Here is a 20441-nt window from a genome sequence, read left to right as displayed (position 1 = left end):
TCACCATTTGCTTCAGCAAGCAAGCCAGCATGATATAGTAGATAAGAGCGATGGTTTAGATAAATGGACTGTAATCTGGAGAACCGGGTTTGATGCTGATTTCCAATGCTGATTTCTCCACACCCATCTCTCCCCTGGACATCACAGACTCTTCTGCATACCACACCTAATCCCATCACGCCTGCTATTCACATTTACATACTGTTAACATTTACATACTAATGCTTGTCTGAATTCACTCTCCTCTTCTTAAAGACAGATGGATTCACATTCTAGCTGTATCTGAAGAAGTGAGCTGTGGCTCATGAAAGCTCATACCCTGCCAGAAAATATTTTAAGGTGCTACTGGACTCTTGCTCTTTTCTACTACTGCAGACAGACTAACACGGCTACCCACTGTGAATTATCTTCCTTAAGTGGTAGAGAAAGTCGGCATAGAAAAACCAACTCTTCTTCTCATCTCTCTCAAGGGACTCTTCCATATCCTTGGGCCCCTTTTGTAGACATTCGCGCGCCCCAACCCAGGGGTCCGCAGCGTGGTTCCTGTGGGCACCTTGGTGCCCCAACACCTTACCTGGCGCCCACCAGGTGTTTTCAGGAAGTGGGTGGGGCCAGGTGGGGTTCTCTTGCCTAGCCCGACTTCTGACTGGCCATTGCAGATATGATTGGCAGAGCAGATTAAAGTAACAATGATTTGGTAGCAGTTGCAATGTTGGTTTTGTTTTCTCTCTCACTCCTCTTTTTCAGTGTACTTTTTAAACTACCCCTCTTCTCCCCTGCACCTGGAATTCTTCTCAGCGTGCATTTCTCTCCGCATCCTGCAGCAGCCATTTTGTTGTTGTGCCCACCACCCTGTGTCGAAATTCCAAGGGAGTCCACAGGCTCAAAAGGTTTGGGGACTCCTGCCCCAACCACACCAGCCTTCCAGCACCATTCTACATCCTTGGAGTGGCTGAAACTGGAATCCAACCTATATCCCCTAAATCCTAATGCCTTGGAAATTCCTCCTCTCTCCTTACATCCCTAGGGTTGCCAACAGGCTTGGAATAAAATCCCCTTTCCCTTGAACATAGGCATGTGTGGTGTAGTGATTAAAAATGGCAGACTCTAATCTGGTGAACCGGGTTTGCTTCCCCATTCCTCCACATGAGCAGCAGACTCTAATCTGGTGAACAGGATTTGTTTCCCCACTCCTCCACATGAAACCTGCTGGGTGACCTTGGGTTAGTCACAGTTCTCACCAAACTCTCTCAGCCCCACCTACCTCACAAGGTGTCTGTTGTGGAGAGAGGAAGGGAAGGTGATCGTAAGCCGGTTTGAGACTCCTTAAAGGTAGAGAAAATCAGGGTATAAAAAACTCTTCTTCTAGTGTGTGGAAATGGGCAGCTGAAGCTTTTTCATGGAATGGGTGTAAATAAATAACATCACCTGATAAATAACATCCTATTAAACCTCTATTCAAGGGACAGTTCTTGTTTTCCCCTCCAGGCAGTTGGCAACCCTATCTTCTCCCCCACCCTCTCAGATTTATGTACTAAAATTTCCTGTACAGTATGACGCAATTTTTAAAAAAAATCCAAAAAAGCTTTCCATTATGGCTTCAAATGCACCATGAATGTTTTTTTTCTACTGTGAAAAAAAGTCCTAGTAAAGCTGTACATAGTCTTTTCATGTCCGTTTGTCAAAAAACATTGGGAGACAATATTTGTGATATGAGAGGCTACAAGCGTTATGGAATGTGTGAATTGCCAATGTGGGGCCGCGTTTATTTGTTTTATCCATCGATATCAGCAGAAGTACTCGTTGGGCTGTCCTTCTGTCTTTGCGACTGCTTCCGAGTCCACGCTGGACCTGGCGGAGAGCAGCCTGTTTGATTCGTCGGGTGTGTGCCTAGTCAAAAAACTCCCTTCCATTCCTTTGGCTTTGGCCCCTGGAGACAGGCTTTCGAAAGTGACATAGGAGTCCTGAATTTCCTTGGGTTTCCGTATGAAACACTTCTTACACCGCCTTTTCAGGGCGCCGCAGCAAACCACCAAGGTCAGAGGGACCGCAATGACACACGCCACGCTGATGACCACCACATTGATAAGTTTTTGGGTTCCACCAGCACTGGCAACTTCGTCCGTGGAAAATATAATGCACTGCTCCTTTTTGGGAATCAGCCCTTTCAGACAGACACAGACAATATATTTGGTCTGGGGCATCAGATCGTTGATGGTGATCTTGGTCTTCCCTGGCTCCACATTGATCCTACGCATGTCCCTTTCTCCAAAGATGGCGTAGAGAACGCTGAACGCCGTGGTAAAGTTGGCCAGGGGAGCTTTCCATGCTAACGTGACGCTATGGTCCGTGTCTCCTATGACTCTGACGGAGCGCACGATGCGTTCCAACTCCTCCTGGTCAGTGGGTGGGCTTGCCAAGAGATTTCTTGGGTCGTTGATCATATTGAGGGCCTGGTCATGAAGCACCAGGTTCCCTTCTGTGTTGACGTGGATCGATTTGGCGCCCAAGTTGGGCGAAGTAGAAGTTGCGATGACGTACCTCGCTACCAAATTGTCATTGTAAGCAGCCGCCTCCATTCCACTCATTTTTCCATGCCATGTTCCTTTGGGATTTCCACTGGGGTCGTCCGTGCTTTCAGAGTCAGTGATGATCAGGGAAATGAATGCTTCCGTGGCACCGAGGAAATTTTTCGCTTTGCATATATATTCTCCAGAATCAAGGTAAGAGACGACAGGCAAACCTAAAATCGACCAGCTCATTCCATCACTGGAAATTTCTTGGTGTACTGAAAGAGAGAGAGAGAACCAGGATTTTTTTAAAAAAAATTACATGTATGGAATTCACCAAAAATTACATCTATAGAATTCACCAAAATCGTCAGGTATCTAACAAAGGTAGCTTTGACTCTTGAAAGTTTACACCCTGGAAATCTTGTTGGCCTTTAAAGTGCTGCTGGACTCAAATCTTGCTCTTCTACAGATTAACACTCCTACTCAACTAGGGTTGCCAGCCTCCAGGTACTAGCTGGAGTTCTCCTGCTATTAGAACTCATCCCCAGCCGATAGAGATCAGTTCCCCTGTAGAAAATGGTTGCTTTGGCAATTGGACTCTATGGCACTGAAGTCCCTCCCCTCCCCAAAATCCACCCTCCCCAGGCTCCGCCCCCAAAACTTTCTGCCGGTGGCCAAGAGGGACCTGGCAACCCCAGCAGAGAGAGAGACTGGCCCAAGGTCATCCAGCAAGGTTCAGGTCAGATGAGGATTGGGACTTGGGTCTCCCGGATCTTAGTCTAGCCTAGGGCTCTTCAATCTACAGCTCTAACGCCAAATGTGGCTCTTTAAAAAAAGAAACCTTGAAAGTATACAGGAAGAGGCAGGTCAGATGCTAGAATAGACAACCCAAAAAAAGGAGAAAGAACTCAATCAAAAAAGTACAGGGAACCTAAAAGTCGAGCTGAGATCTAAAAATTATTTAAAGTATTATATTTATATATTTAATAAGTGTACACAATACAATGGATAAAAACACTAGGCCTGGACTACAGGCTACATATAAAACCACAAGTATAAACCATTACAAAAATAATCAACACCGTTAATGAGATGCTAAATATAATTGACCAATAGACCACACATGTTTTGGCCTCTTGGGCCTTCCCCAGGGGTCAAATTATACATAACATGATTATTCAAACACACATCTGGAAACGCACTTTACAAGGTATTTTATCTGAAAGGTGTAAGCCGGATGTAGCTGGATGTGTATGTCTCTGGATGTTTTGTAACATTAACAAGTGACAAAATCTATTAGCCAATATTAGCTAACAGATTTTCAGCTCATTCCTGAGCTTAGCAGAGGCCAAGGACAGCACAGCCGAGGCGCCGCCACAGCACCTCCAAAGAGGTTCCCTGGCCGCCAAAAGGCTAAAAAAAGCCTTTTAAAATTAAAAAAATCAAAAACGGGGCATTTTCCCCATAGAAAACAGTGAGGTTGCACCAGGAAAAATGTGGCACAGCAATGCTGTTTCTGAAGGGGGCATTCCCAGGCTGGAAGGGGTTAGGAGGCAGCCTACCAGCAGCCCCACCCCCCGGAATGCCTGGGAATGCCTCCCAGGATGCCAGCGTGAGCACTTGCACCGGCAGGATGCTGGCAGGAGGCCAAGCCGGGGTCCATTGGCCACACTGCCACACCAGTCCTGGGGCGCTGCCGAAAGTGGCACTACACCGGCGTCCATGCCACTTTGCACGGTGCAAGTGGCATGGATGCCAGTGTAGGGGGCTAGTCGCCTCCTAAGCCCATTCGGCCCCCAGGCTTAGGAATGAGCTCTTAGTCACTTGTTGACGTTACAACACATCTGGAGACCTAAAAAAATTTCGCACCAGATACTTGTATGTGCAAATTACCATGCTGAAAGACCTATGATTGGTGTTGTTACTTCAAATCTAGCCACACAGAATATAAGGTTTACTAATTTCAGATAAAATACCTTGTGAAGTGCATTTCCAGATGTGTTTTTGAATAATCATGTTTTGTATAATTTGACCACTGGGAAAGGCCCAAGAGGCCGAAATGCGTAAGGTCTATTGGTCATTTATATTTTGCATATCATCGACGGTGTTGATTATTTTTGCAATGGTTTATATTTCTGGTTTTGTATGTAGCCTGTGGTCCAGGCCCAGTGTTTTTTTATCCATTCTATTGTGTACGCCTAATAAATATATAAATATAATACTTTTAAAGAATTTTTAGTTCTAGATCAACCCTTAGGTTCCCAGATGCTAGAATAACCAGTATGTGAATAGCAGGAACTGGTTTTTATGGGACTAAGGAGTTTCTTGAGTTGCTTTACAGAAAGGAAAATGATAGAAGTGAACAGTTGCTAGTAATCTAAGGGGAAACCGTGCCCAGGTTTAGGCCAGTGTACTCAAACAATCATGCAGGGTGCTCCTATGTACATTCATTACTTCCTGTGAGACCTCATGGGTGCCACTTGCTAATAAAAGATTTGTAACATCCACGTCGGCTTTATAGATTATTAATCACCATGTCAATTATAGGTAATGTTAAGTTTATATCTTCAGCTATATTTCCTCATATACGTTACTGTAAGAAAATAGCGAAGACTTGAAATGATTATTGCTGAAAGTTGAAGGAGAAAGTGCCAAAGCAGGACTACAGCTGAACATCAAGAAGACAAAAGTAATGACTACTGGAGAATTACTGGACTTTGAAGGTGGACAATGAGGAAATTGAAAATGTTCAAGGCGTTCTATTCCTTGGCTTCATCATCAAGCAAAAGGAAGACTGCAACCAAGAAATCAGAAGGAGATTGAGACTGGGAAGGGCAGCTATAAAGGAGCTAGAAAAGATTATTAGGTGTACGGATGTGTCACTGGCAACCAAGATCAAGTTAATTCATGCCACAGTATTCCCTATGTATGGGTGTGAAAGCTGGACAATGAAGAAAGCTGACAGGAAGAAAGTAGATTCCTTTGAAATGTGTTGGAAGAAAGTGTTACAGATACTGTGGACTGCCAAACAAAACAAACACAAATCAGTGGGTTATAGATCAAATGAAGCCTGAACTGTCCCTGGAAGCTAAAATGACTAAACTGAGGCTGTCGTACTTTGGTCACATTATGAAAAGACAAGAGTCACTGGAAAAGACAATCATTCTAGGAAATGTTGAGGGCAACAGGAAAAGAGGAAGACCCAACAAGAGATGGATTGACTCTGTAAAGAAAGTCACAGCCCTCAGTTTGCAAGACTTGAGCAAGGCTGTTAATGATAGGACATTTTGGAGGACACTGATTCATGAAGTCACCATGAGTCAGAAGCGACTTGACGGCACCACACACACACATACTTTATTATACTGGCTCTTTGTTGATCTCTGGCTCTGAATGTTGACATAGTTTGGCTTTTTAATTGTAGAAGGTTGCTGACCCCCCCCCCCTCACTGCTCTAACTACTACACCAGGTTCATAGGGGGTGGGCAGGGGATGGATTTATGGTGGATCATGTGACACGTTTGTTCTGGGCAAAGATAAATGATTTATTTGGCCCTGCACTTGCCAAATCTGCAAATGGATTCACAAAGGGCTATATTACCCCTTTCTATGTAAGGGTATTATCCCTTTTGTTGGCAGAACATTTCACAAAAACCCCATCATACCTTTAAACATTTGAGAGAAGCAGGTGTGTTGCTAGAATTTTTTAAGGGCACAAAATATGATGTGATTGCTGTATTCCTTGCAAGCCCTCAATCACTGGGCAAGTGGCATATCGAAACCTACCGGTTCCGTTGAGTGGATTCCCATCAGCTCGTCTCCAGCTTAACTCAGGAACCGGGACTCCAGTGGTCCCGCACCGGAGCAGCACGGTGCTCCCCAGGATGGTCCTCACTTTGGCCACCGACGTGTGCACAACAGGGCTCTGACACTTCCGAAGCTCAACTTGACTGAAGAAGACACCAGCCAGACTCCGTGGGTTGAAGCATTTCAGCCTGGGTTCAATGAACGCCGTGTTGGGGGACTGGAAATTGAGGAAGTGAACCATTTCATACAGACTGCAGTCGCATGTCCAAGGATTGTCCTGTAAACCTGGGGAGAAAATAAAGACTGTGGATGGTCCATTGCACCACTAATGCACCAGATGAATGGAAACCTGTGTAAAATTGACAGGTGTATTTGGAGTACCCCTCTCTGTGTCCATTTGCCCTTCACGCTTGCCAATTTCAGACTTTCTAACTCGAGAGCTTGTGAACATAGGGGTGAGGAGTAGGGCTCTGCACACTGGGAAACCAAAACCAAAAATAAACCCAAAAATAGCTGTTTTGGCTTTTGGGGGGTTAAGTTATGGCCAAATACTAAAAAACGGGAAGCTGAATAAAGCTGGATATTCGGCTTTTTCAGGTTTTGGCTATTCTATTTTTCTATTTTTGACTGGTTTTGCTTGGGAGGGGTGTTGTCCCCTCCCAGGACTCCATAGTTGGGCCCTTTTGAGGTAGTGGTCATGTAATCAGAGCCAACTTGGTCTGACCAACTTTCTAAATAAATCACTCAACAGAAGACTAATTTGCATAGCAAAAGGGTAATTTAAAAGTCTGGTCTCACCCAGTCCCGTCCAGTGGGATATACCCTCCCACTAAAAGCACCAGCTTCAACAGCTGCTGATCGGGCTTCTGAAGAAGACTTTCTCACCCGCGCAGATGAGCAATCTCTTTCAGAAGAGCCCCCTTGGTCGAGACTTCGGCTGGCTCCAATATCACCACCACCACCCCTTATGAAAACCTGCTCTCAAACTGAAGATCGCACTGAGTAGTGGCTTCGTTTACCTGCACTGTGACCATCTATTCAAATCAGATTTTTGATTACTATATTAAAGGACTGTTCACAGGATGTCATTTGCCACCAATGTGCCTTATTTTTCTTGCATTTAAGCCATTTTCCTCAGTTTGGAAGCTAATTTAAATGATCAACATGAAGAGTGACCCAAATATGAACACAGCCCCTGACTCAGAGGTGCCAGCCTGCCAGTTGGCTCTTTCTGCCCGTCCTTGGCAACGCTGACCTTATGAACCTGAAAACCGATTGACAGCTTGGCTCTCACAAATGCCTGGAGTATGGGGGTGACCCCTTTGTGGGCCCATAAAATTGTACCCCCTGTCCTAAACTTCACCAATCTTCAGTGTCCATCTAAGGAGAGTCCCTTGCAGCTATCCTGTGAATTTGGTGACTCTATCTCTAAAAACGCTTCCCCCCCCCCCACAAGCCTCGAAAATAAATTCCATAGACTATAATGGACCCAATTGTTTTTGGGAAACCCAGAAATAAAGCCAAATACCCATTTACCAGTATGGGTATTTGGCTTATTTAGGCTTACTCTAAAATAAACTGGGCCAATTAACCCAAACCCAAAATTTACAGGGAGGGATTTTTTGCACACCCTTAGTGAGGAGTTAGATCACCATTGCAAATTGTACCCTGACCTTTTCATTGGCATTCAGGAACAGACTCTATATCCATATGCATGTGGTGGTGGTGGAAAGTACCATCAAGTTGCAGCCGACTTACAGTGACCTCATATGGTTTTCAAGCCAAGAGATGAACAGAGGTGCTTTGCAGTTGCCTGCCTCTGCATAGCAACCCTGGACCTCCTTGGTGGTCTCTCATCCAAGTACTAAATAGGACTGACCCTGCTTAGCTTCTGAAATTTGACGAACTTGGGCTTACATAAGCCATCCAGGTCAGGGCCATACACATGTACATGTGTACAAATCTCTCTCCATGATCAGGAACTCCCTACATGCGTGCATAAATGTGTGTAGACCAAACTTGCCACCCTAATCCCCCTCTTTCCCTATCTAGCCCATTTTTATCTCACTGATCCTCCAAAGAACTCAAAGAAGAGTGAACACTTCTCCCTCATTTTATCCTCATAATAACCCTGCGAGGCAGATTTGGTTGAGAGAACGTGACCAGCCCAAAGTCAAGGCACAAGAGTGGGGGTTCTAATCCAGATATCTCAGATCCTAGTCCAACTACTTCATCACACTGAGTTTCTTTATATCTTCACGTCAACGTCTGTCAAGGAAGAATGAATCCACATGGAAGCCAACCAAAGTCAGTAGACAAAAGACTTTCAAGTTTACAGATTTCCTATCCAAGTTTTCCCTCAGTCCTCCCTTTAGTAATGAATAAGATACAAATTTAGAATGAAGGGAACATCTTGAACTATGTGGTGATGCCAAAAGGAAATGCGCGCCCTCCTTTTGGGGACAGAGCACCCCATCTTTTCCAGTGCTCCCAGATTATCTTGAATTCTTAACCATTCTAACCTTTCAAAGACTTTTCTTCTTGGCCAGACATACTGCCTTACCCCTCAACGAATTATCTGGCAGATTCTTAAATACTCCAGTCAAACAGAGAGTCTGCCCATGTGGAAAGGCAAAGACAGAAACACCCATTTTTCAATTCAGTTGTGATTTATATTCCTGTATAAGATCTTCTTTTATTACTCCATTGATTTCACACTTTCCTGTATGTTCTCACAACTACCACTTAATCTATCTGCTATCTGGTAAAGATAAGGCTGTTACTCTATCCACAGTTTATTATTTAACGTCCGTTTTGAAGATACGCCGAAAGTTATAATCAAGTTATGCCTATATGCACATTTGCATACAGGCACTCTTTTTGCGCTGGAACTGGAACTAAAATCCACATGGGGTTCAGAAGCACAGAGTGCATTTTCACAGTTTCTAACATCTTGGATATGGGAATCCCAGGTTCATTTAATACCCCATTCACCTACAAAGTTTAGAGGAGTGACTACCTCTTGGCCTATCCTACCTCACAGGGTTCTTGAGTAGCTTTTTTTAAAAAAACCCACCTCTGTTGACATGCAGAACTCTTTCCCGCCAAAATGAAGGATGGCTGACAACATAACTGAAAAAAAAGTAACTGGAAAAACTGAGAGCCAGCATGGTGTGGTGGTTAAAGTGTCGGACTAGGGTCTGGGAAATCCAGGTTCGAATCCCCACTTGTGCGATGGAAGCTTGCCAGGTGACCTTGGGCCAGTAACACGCTCTCAGCCTAACCTACTTCAAAGGGTTGCTTTGAGGATAAAATGGAGGAGAGGAGAATGGTGTAAGCCGCTTTAGGTCCCCATTGGGGTGAAAGGCAGGTTATAAATAAAGTAAATAAATAAAATTCCAAAGGACATCCTTGAAAAATAGGAAGCTCACCTTCTATGAGGTAAAAAAATATAAGAAGTGTGTTCCTGTCTTGGAAGTGTTTGATCTCTACAAGATGGCAGTACACACCATAATTGTTTTTTTTTTTTTTTTTTGGATTGAAATGTTTTGGGGGTAATTTCATTAGAAAAGCGACCTACAAATACTGAAAGTTAGCGGGTATACTTCCTTGATAAAAGAGACTTCCATACTTAGGAAACTGGACCGCGGGGGTGGGGGGGGAGTGTCGTGACAGCAATTCAACGTAATTGTTGCAGTGGCGGAAAGCTCCCACACCACAATTTCCAAACCTCATAAGATCAGCTAGCCCCTGAACCTAAAGTATTTCTGTTGGTTACCCAAAAGGGACTCATATTCTACAAAAAGAACAACTAATATCACAGTGCCTGCTTGCTAAGAATCCAAAGAGACTCGTAACACTCAGCAAGGAGACCAAACACCATCCCTTCAGTTGACAGTGCAAGGGGTGATGATAGCCCTCCAATTCCCCCCCTTCCTGTCTCTCCTTCAAGGTTGCCAGCTGAGCACTGGCAACTTGTGGGAGGCTCACAGGGGCAGGGAAATTCAAACCACTGTCACTCAAACAGCACAATGTCACTTCCAGCACTTCCAGCCTCTGGCCCCCATATCATCTCAGACTAGGATTGCCAACCTCCAGGTGGTGGCTGGAGATCTCCCACTATTACAACTGATCTCCAGGTGACAGTGATCAGTTCCCCTGGTGAAAATGGCCATTTTGGCCATTGGATTCTATGGCATTGAAGTCCCTCCCCTCCCCAAACCCCACCCTCCTCAGGCTCCGCCCCCAAAATCTCCGGGTGTTTCCCAACCCAGATCTGGCAATTCTATCTGAGACTGTTTGTCTGTTGCAGCTATCTTCTTAAGGAATCCATTGGTCCATTTGCTCCAGCAGCAACTGATCTGGCCTAGGGAGGCAAAGGTAGTTGCTTTTGGAGAAAATGATGAGTAGCATCTTTGACCTTTTATGTAGGAGCATTTCCCTGCAGTCCCTCATGCCGACTGCTCTGGGGCTTCCTTTTGATTATGCATGGCTTTTCCGCCCGTCAGAGGTTGCCTCGGTCTCCCTATGTGTGTTCCCCACATTTTCCAGATTCTGGCTAAAACAGCATCTGGAAAACACAGGCAAAATGTGTGGGGAGAGCGAGGCGACCTCTGACGGGTGCAAAAGGTATGCATAATCAAAAGGAAGCCTTGAAGCAGTTGGCGGGGGTGAAACTTCCCTGCATAAAAGGCCTTTGATGTGAGTAGAGGCAGATGTAGTTGTCTCCAAGATTTGTCACCCACTCATGGCTTTGCCAGTGATCTATGACAGGGCCAAGTAATATGAGTGATTCTTAAGCAATGATCACATGCACCATTTCAGCAAGTTTCCTTATATATTTACCCCACACCACATCTTTGGTATGTACATTGGCAGACAGAAACCTAATGGTATCTGGCATAAAAGACTGTGTGTGTTAAGTGCCGTCAAGTCACTTGCAACTTATGGTGACCCTATTGTGACCTTATGGTCTTCCAAAACATCATATCGTTTACAGCCTTGCTCAAGTCTTGAGGGCCATGGCTTCCTTGATTGAGTCAATCCATCTCATATTGGGTCTTCCTCTTCCCCTGCTGCCTTCAACTTTTCCTAGCAATTTTGTCTTTTCCAGTGATTTGTGGGGTGGAGCCTGAGGAGGGCGGGGTTTGGGGAGTGGAGGGATTTCAGTTGGGTATAATGCCATAGAGTCCAGCTTCCAAAGAGGTCATCTTCTCCAGATGAACTGATCTCTGATGCCTGGAGATCAGTTGTAATCCCAGGAGATCTCCAGCTGCCACCTGGAGGTTGGCAACCCTAAAGATGACACAAAGCTGGTTTAAACAACAAAGCCTTTAGAGGATGGCCCAAACATCCAAAAGGACAGCAGTCAACTGCAAAGCCGGACAAACAGCACCATTGTGACATTCAGCTTCGACAGAGGGGAAAGTCTATGGCTAAATTCAACTGAGTCAGTTGACTTACTGCAGAAGTGTTTAGAGGAGACAGAGGTGTCAAAGACCATGAGTCAGCAATGAAATCTGGTGACGGGAAAAGCTGATGGCATTGCAAAATGAGTTTAGAGCAGCACTGTCTCAAAAACCCAAAATGCGTAGCTTGCCTAGGCCAGTTGTAGAATCTCATTCTTGGACCTACTTCAGATCAGTGGTCCCAAATGTCCCAAATGTCCCAAGGGGGCCCAAGGGGGCCATAGTGCCTACTGATGAGTTTCCTAGTGCCCACTTCCTTCTTTTCTAAAGCAAAGAGCCAATTCTGCCTTTCCTCCACTTCTTTGGAGCAGAAAGTTCTTCAAAAGACCCCAGGTACCTTGTTCTGTCAGGGAATATTCATTTGGAAACAGCTGCATCATTTATAGGAGGATGCTCATATTAAAACCTCCCAACGTTTTGTGACAGGCCGGAGTCCTCATGGCAGCCATTTTGTGGTGGTACCTATGACCTGTTCTCAAAATTCCAGTTGTTCCCACCAGCTCGACAAGGTTTGGAATGCCTAATTGCCGGTAAAGGAACTTGTTTGAGGGAAGCTCATTCAAATAATATACACTTGTTGCTCTGTGCACATCGTGTGCCAAACCACCATGATAAATACCACCGCTGCCACCATTTTTGAGGAAAACCCACACACTCACTATTGCACCTATTGCTCATTTTTCGGTTGCGTATTGGATCATTCAATCCCTCCCGATGCAGAGATTGCAAACAAATGCCTGAGGAGGCATAGTCAGAACAGCCACTCATACAGGAGAACAACAGCTAGTCTGGAGGTGGGGGGCCTCCAAAGATCAACCTTCTTGAGCATAAGAGTGGCCAATGTTAGCTCAGAAAGGGTTGGCGGGTGACAACAAGTTATACATGCAGAGTTCCATTTTTTCCTGTTTCCCTAGTTCAGTTCCTTACCTAAGATGATCTTGGAATTGTCATTGGGGAAGTAGGGAACAGCCTGGAGGTTAGACCAGACCGCAATAAGAGCTTGAGGAAGTGTCGTCAGCTTATTGCTTGAAAAATCAAGGTACGTGAGGTTCTTGACGTACTGGGCAGCTTCGGCTGGAATTGAGGCCAGTCCGTTGTTGTGGAGATCCAGCAGCCGCAGCTGGGGCATGCTCAGAAGGGCTTCCCAAGGGAATGAGGTCAGGTCATTCCCACCCAGCCTGAGTTCGCGCAGCCTCCGGAGACCACGAAAGTTCGTCACAGTGAGGCTTGCCAGAGAGTTATAGGGCATCCAGAGGAACTCCAAGCTGCGGAGAGAGTGGAAGGACTCCCCCGGCACCCTTCGAATGGCTGTCTTCTCGATGCGGAGCTTAAATGCATCCGCTGGGAAGTTCACTGGCGTGAGGGTCATCTCGGGATCATTGCACAGAACAGCTCTGTTGGGGACAAACGCATGTCTTGAAACAACTCTGTAAAATTTGTAAACTTTTAAATGTTTTTTTTTTCATTTATTAATTTTTTCCCTTTTGTTTTCTCTGGGTTTTTTCCTCCCGTTACGACAAAGCTTTTCCCCATTCTAAATTAATGTTTGTTTGTTTTTTTTAAAAAGAAGGTTCAAATCCACAGAAACCAAAAACAAGAAAAGTTGAGCTATATGTGTATGCAGGATTTCTAAATTCTAAACTAATTGCGATCCACACCTAATCAGCTGAGTAACCAGTTTGGTGGTGCTGTACAATCATCCAATAAAACCTAGTTTAGGCCAGGTTTCAGGTGAGTAGGAGTGTTAGTCTGTAGTAGAAGAGCAAGATTCAAGTCCAGCAGTACCTTAAAGACCAACAAGATTTCCAGGGTATAGGTTTTTGAGAGTCAAAGCTCCCTTTGTTAGACACCTGATGAAGGAAGCTTGGACTAGGGTTGCCAGCGGGAGGTTTTTGGGGTGGAGCCTAAGGAGGGTGGGGTTTGGGGAGAAGAGGAACTTCAATGCCATAGAGTCCAATTGCCAAAGTAGCCATTTTCTCCAGGTAAACTGATCTCTATCGGCTGGACTCGAAGATCAGTTGTATTAGCAGGAGATCTTCAGCTAGTACCTGGTGGTTAAGCATTAACTATTTCAGCATAGGTGATTGTTTGTGTTAGTACCTGGTGGTTGGCAACCCTAGGTGAGTAGGAGCATTAATCTGTAGCAGAAGAGCAAGATTTGAGTCCAGCAGCACTTTAAAGGACAACAAGATTTCCAGGGTGTAAACTTTCAAGAGTCAAAACTCCCTTTGTTAGATACTTGATGAAGGGAGCTTGGACTCTCAAAAGCTTATACCCTGGATATCTTGTTGGTCGAATCTTGTTAGTTTAGCCCAGATATCGTTGTCTAATGTCTTCTGTTGGCGGGAGGGAGGGGAGTGTTAGGGCAATTACTTTGGTGAACCTGCATCTGTGTATCAGGCCTGCTTTCATAGATAAAGTTGCCAGTTTCAAGGCTGGGCCTGCAGATCTCACAGAATTACAATTGATCTCCAACTATCGAGATCAGTTCTCCTGGAAAACATGGCTGCTTTGAAGGGTTGACTCTGAGGTCCTTCCCTTCCCCAAACCCCACCCTTCCTAGGCTCCACCCCCAAATCTCCAGAAATATCCCAGACCAGAGTTGGCAACTCTTCTCTTTTCAATAATTTCCATTGTGGTTTAGACTGCTGAAAATCGTAAAATTGAAACTGTCTGTTATCTCAAAATACTAACACACAAAAGGTGCCCAAATCACATCTACCTACTGAGCCAGTGTGGCCTTCTCAGCTGTGGCTAGTTAGGTTCATTTCATATCTCACAATAATAACTATAGCAATGCAGATCAAAGGTCTTTTTTTCTTAAGGAAAGGGATTTTTTGCCTTTGGGACTGAGTATATAGTATGCAGACCTGTTTTATTTTGCATGGTGGCCCATTTACATAGGGTTGCCAGGCCCCTCTTCACCACCGGCCAGACATTTTTGGGGTGGAGCCTGAGGAGGGCAGTGTTTGGAGAGAGAAGGGACATCAGTGCCATAGAGTCCAATGGCCAAAGCAGCCATTTTGTCCAGGTGAGCTGATCTCTCTCGGCTGGAGATCAGCTGTAATAGCAGGAGATCACCTGCTAGTACCTGGAGGTGGGCAATCCTACATATGCAAGCCAATCAAGAAGAAGAAGAGTTGGTTTTTATACCCTGCTTTTCTCTACCAAAAGGAGTCTCAAAGCAGCTTACAAATTCCTTTCCTTCCCCCCCCCCCACAACAGGCACCTCATGAGGTAGGTGAGGCTGAGAGAGTTCTGAGAGAACTGTGACTAGCCCAAGGTCATGCAGCAGGCTTCATGTGGAGGAGTCAGGGAACAAACCCTATTATCCAGATTACAGTCCACCGCTTATGTGGAGGAGTGGGGACTCAAACCTGGTTCTCCAGATTAGAGTCCGTGTGAGCACTTGTCCCCGTGGTTGCCCCACAAACAACATCCACAGACGAGAAGTCCAAAAGAGAGTTGATTTATTGGAAAACCTACAGGCTTACAGAGCTAACAGGTAAATTGGCATGACTGGGAACGGGCAGCATAGTACAAGGCCTATATTGTAAAGCATGAGTCACAATGGGTTACGGTACTCCCCTCCCAACGAGGAGCCGTTCCCACGGGAGATAGCGCTGGAACAGGAATTCAACAGTTAGCAGGTTCGACCTTGAGAGGCCCCGAAAGCAAAGCATTCTCAGTCTGACAGGCTGCTGTGAGCGGAGGAACGCAGGCCTGACAGTCCGCCATTCTTAACCCCACTCTCATCCTCACCTACCTCACAGGGTGTCTGTTGTGGGGAGGGGAAGGGAAGGTGATTGTAAGATGGTTTGATTGATTCTTTCTCAAGTGGCAGAGAAAGTTAGCATATAAAAACCAACTCTTCTTCTTCAGGTACTAGCTGGAGATCTCCCTCTGTTACATCTGATCTCCAGCGGATAGAGATCAGTTCCTCTGGAGAAAATGGCCACTTTGGCAATTGGACTCTATGGCACTGAAGTCCTTCCTCTCCCCAAACCCTGCCCTCCTCAGGCCCTGACCCCCAAAACCTCCCGCCAGTGGCAAAGAGGGACCTGGCAACCCTAGGCCCATCATAGGGATGGCCAGAAGCTGAGAAGCACTCTCCCGTTGTGCTTGGATCCAGCTATAGCTCTTTCTTCCAGTTTCCAGTAGACATTGGGCAATTCAAAAGAAGGCAGGAGGCAGCTGTCTGTGAACCCATTCCCTAAGGAAAAGGTAAACTGAATTTTCATTCGTCTTGTTTTTTTCCATTCCTATCAGCTGCACTGAAAGACAACTGGGGGCTGAGAAGCAGGATAAAAATACAGCAGAGAAAGAAAGCATTTTCTTTGCCTTTTTTCTGCTGCCAGGTAGATACATCTTTAAACACAACGCTGTGTGTGCGTTAAATCGCATGCGCCACTGCCATCTGCTTGACTTTCCACAGCTTTAATCTTATGATTTCTATAGGATGTTGCATAACATTGTGACAGATTCATGAGATAAGATTTCAGCAGAAAATGCAATCCCCGATTGCCTCTCTGGATGGTTATATAATTGGTCTGAAATGTTTTTACCCTTCGTTGCTAAGGGAGTCAAAAACACCAGTTCCCCACATTCTGTCACATTCTAGTGTGACCAAGATCCAGAGCCCAAGATGGCACTGTGCTGATTGGACGACAATTGGTTGAAGGAACTGCAGAAAGGGTGCTTTGGTCCTCTACAAAAACACCCCTGAATGCCCCCATTGACTTTTGGGTGATCATTTGTGCCCATGGGATCAAAGAAAGTGCTCCTTGGGGACAGTCACCATGCGCCGTTTTTTATTTGAATTTGTGGAGCTAAGAGGGGGTGCTCCGATTCATGGGCACAGGGCAACTGCTTAAATTGGTGAAGGACCAGAAAACTTCCCACTGCCTCGTGGCTCAAAAAAATAATAATGGGTGGTGTAGTTCCTTTGGAGAAGGTGCCCAAGTCTAGACCTCCTGACTAGGCTACCTCCAATGAAAGAAAGCCTTGAGGATTGGGGCAGGGCTTGGATACAGAGCGTTAGGAACAAGCATAGAGACAGAGGTACAAGAGCCCCTGGCTTGTAGACTTACCATGATTTTTCCCCTTTGTTGATGCTGTGAAAAATGCAGCTACACTGGGAAGGGCAAGAACAGAGAACCCAAGGCAGCCCCCCACCCAAAAAAAAATCTGGCAGCACATAAAGCCCACTGTGACCCATTTCACCACCTGGACATGGAAACGGCACCAGGCAAAGTGTGGGGCTAGCCCTCCTCCCAGTAGAAAATTTGTGGCTTGATACGGTTGGTGGGACCAACTGTGATTCATGGTTATAAACTCGGTAGCGCAAGAGCACCACTGATGCTACATCAGTGTTCTCCCTGCCTACACCAGGCATCCAGCCTCCTCTTTAAAGTCTCTGGTGGGGTTATTCGCACTCTTAGTTGCCTGGTTTTAGGAAGTGGGTATGAACATTTTGAAGACACTAACCTATACTTCTTCAGAGTGCAATCCTAAACAGAGTTACACCCTTCTAAACCCATTGACTTCAAATCACTGAGAAAGATTGTTTCAAAGGGTAGCCATGCTGGTCTGAAGCAGAAGAACTAGATCCAAGTCTAGTAGCACTTTAGAGATCCGCAAGATTTTGGGGTTATACGTTTTTGAGAGTCAAAGCTCACTTCGGTAGCCTGAAAATCTTGTTGGTCTCTATGGCAATACTGGATAGTTTCAGAGGGTAGCCGTGTTGGTCTTCGGCAGAACAGCTACATTCAAGACCAGTAGCACCTTAGAGACCCACAAGATTTTCGGGGAATAAGCTTTCAAGAGTCAAAGGTCCCTTGGTCACATACCCTGAGAAGGATGTCGAGGAAGAAGAAGTTGGTTTTTATATGCCTACTTCAGGAAGAATCAAACTGTCTTACAATCTCCTTCCCTTCCCCTCCCCACAACAGACACCCTGTGAGGTAGGTGAGGCTGAGAGAGCTCTAAGAGAGCTGTGACTAGCCCAAGGTCACCCAGCTGGCTTCATATGGAGGAGTGGGGAAACCAACCTGATTCACCAGATTAGAGGCCGCCGCTCATGTGGAGGAGTGGGAAATCAAACCCGGTTCTCCAGATTAGAGTCCACCACTCTTAACCACTATACCACACTGGCTCTCGTAGCCATGCTTTGGACTGCACTGTAAATCTGGTGTCTATTTTGTGATATGCTTATCACCCCCAAAGTCTCAGCTAATTCCTTGTTCCCTAGTTTCCTTAGGGAAACAAGGGATCTGCAAAGGAATTTAAACCTCACCACAACAACAGCACCACATTTACATAACCCATGAGCTTCTCTGCGAGAAAAACTGCAAGCCAGTAAGCAAAGAAGAAGAAGAGCTGGTTTTGATACCCCGCTTTTCTTTACCTTTAAGGAATCTCAAAGCGGCTTACAATCGCTTTCCCTTCCTCTCCCCACAACAAGCAAGTTGTGAGGTAGGTGGGTCTGAGAGAGTTCTGAGAGAACTGTGACTGGCCCAAGGTCAACCAGCAGGCTTCATGTGGCGGAGTGGGGAATCAAATCCTGTATTCCAGATTAAAGTCCACTGCTCATGTGGAGGAGCGGGGAATCAAACCCGGTTCTCCAGGTTAGAGTCAGTCGCTCTTAACCATTACACCATGCTGGCTCTCCTTTTCCATTGCTCCCTGTGACCATTTGTCATTTCCCTCACCTGAAATGTTCGGTCAGAAATGTGCTTTGCATACACTCTAGCCATGCTACTCTCATGCGTGGGTGTGGCGGCTACAACTCCATTGTAAGCCAAATGTAAGCCAGGAATACAATAGGTAGCTTCAGGTAAACCATGATTCCTTCACCTCAGAACCCCGTCTCCGGTCTGGAGAGAAAGGAATAATTCCGACCCACCTTACCGGATTACACAGATCAATGTATATGAAACGTTTTTAATCCAAACTCAAAAGGCATTCTGTAAACACCGATCCCTGCATTTCTTTCTTTATTTTCAAGCTCATCAGCTTCTCTTCGTATCATGTAAAAGGTGGCATGAGGTTAAAACTTGGTTATGAATACGGTTCAAACAAGAGCCAGTGTTCTTCATCCTATTATCCTACAAATCTATCCCTAAAAGATGTGCTTGGTTTCCTAGTCTATATTTGTGTAGCGTTCGAAGCAATGTTTTGAATCAGGTGTCGTGTGTTTCTAACTGTGTTTCCTTCCAAAACCAGAGAAATCTGTTGCCATTTTTCTAATTTGACTCTGCTTGAAACAGAGGAAGTTTGTAGTATCTTCGTACCATGGCTGGCTTTGAAACCACAGCGACATGAAAGGTTGGTAAATAAGCAACATACATCTGTTTAACCCTTTAGGCCAAAAAAAAAGGAACCTGGTTATAATTTTTGTACATCCAGCATGGCTGAGTGACTCCTTTCAAGATCTCATTTCCCCCTTTGAATACATATTTCAAAAGCTTCATGGTTACCCCCCTCCCCAACATTGTACTAATTTTAATTATATTGCCTCCCCCCTGGTATGGGGGATCATCAGATGCCATCTCCGAAATCAGATTACAGTTTGCTCCGCAGCTAATCCCGCTGGGCCTAAAGCCGGAGTCCAGAGTGACTGGGAGAACATCCTTTGCTTCAAGAAGCCCCAGTGTGTAACTCGCATCTGTTTGCGGTTCTTACCCGGGCCGTGGGCGAGCCAGTTCTGTTAAAGCTGCTCTCGTCCCCCTATACTTTCCAACCGTTCGATCACTAAAACCAACAGTTGGGCACGTACCTGGCTTTCGTTCCTTCGTTGATGCTGTGGAAAGTGCAGCTGCATTGGGAAGGGCACGAACCCAGAGCCGACGGCAGCCCCCCAAACGCGAGGCAGCAGACTAAGCCCACCGTGACCCACATCACTACCTGGGCATGAGAGCGGACCCCCTTGGCTACTGGACAAGGCGGAGGAGGGTTTCCTCTATTGTTCTGTCCATGAGTCTGGTCACATCTTGTTAACGCACCGCCGTTTTCCACCGCGCAGTGATCTCCCAGCCCACTGTGAAGCCATCAGATAAAACGGATCGGCAGGGGATTAATCGTGAGGTTATTTTCATGTCGGTGCTTATTGCTTCCTGGAAACGCACGCAGAGAGGGTTGCTTTCTTCCCTCTGCCAGACATTGCAGACCAGCTTCTATTTTGTGAAGCAAAATTTCTCTTTTTCAAATATCTATAGCTAGCAAGATTTTAACAAGTCTTTTTTTCTGGCCTTCTGGAATGACTTTCCTCAATGTCAAAAGGTTCACACTAATGCAGTGGTGTCTCAAACGATGGGTTAGGATCACAAAGCTGGTTGCAATTTTTTCACAGGTGGGTCTAGGGTTGCCAATCTCCAGGTGGTTAAGCAAACCCAAACCAGCAACGTATAGTTAGTAAAGCCAGTTAGTAACAGCTCGCGTTGGTCGCTGAGGAAGGCTTTTTGTTAAGCCGAAACAGAAAGACAACCGGGCTTCTGTTTAAATGAAGAACTGACCTTCTTACCTCTTGAACAACAAGATGTTCTATACAGCTAAAAGGACTGCAAAAAATGGACATTGTACCTATGTTCTGTACTTTAATTTTGTGTTCTTTGGAATATATGGTTCAGTTTGTAAACCAAGTTCATTGTATATA

The 20441-nt window shown here is 45.5% G+C and overlaps 1 protein-coding gene across 1 annotated transcript; it reads right to left on the bottom strand.

The window, feature by feature from the left end:
- Positions 1-1787: 1787 nt before the first annotated feature.
- Positions 1788-19751, bottom strand: LRIT1 (leucine rich repeat, Ig-like and transmembrane domains 1). Its single transcript, XM_056850240.1, has 4 exons — positions 19566-19751; positions 12716-13182; positions 6300-6605; positions 1788-2788 (listed from the first exon to the last, which is right to left on the bottom strand). The coding sequence occupies exons 1-4, from the start codon at positions 19685-19687 to the stop codon at positions 1788-1790; spliced, it is 1896 nt and encodes a 631-aa protein (XP_056706218.1). The 5' UTR covers positions 19688-19751.
- Between the last annotated feature and the right edge of the window lie 690 nt (positions 19752-20441).

Source organism: Euleptes europaea, chromosome 5 (genome assembly GCF_029931775.1).
Source record: "Euleptes europaea isolate rEulEur1 chromosome 5, rEulEur1.hap1, whole genome shotgun sequence".
Taxonomy (NCBI): Eukaryota; Metazoa; Chordata; class Lepidosauria; order Squamata; family Sphaerodactylidae; genus Euleptes; species Euleptes europaea.
Note: the sequence above shows the minus strand (reverse complement) of the source record. Positions and strands in the feature narration are given on the sequence as shown.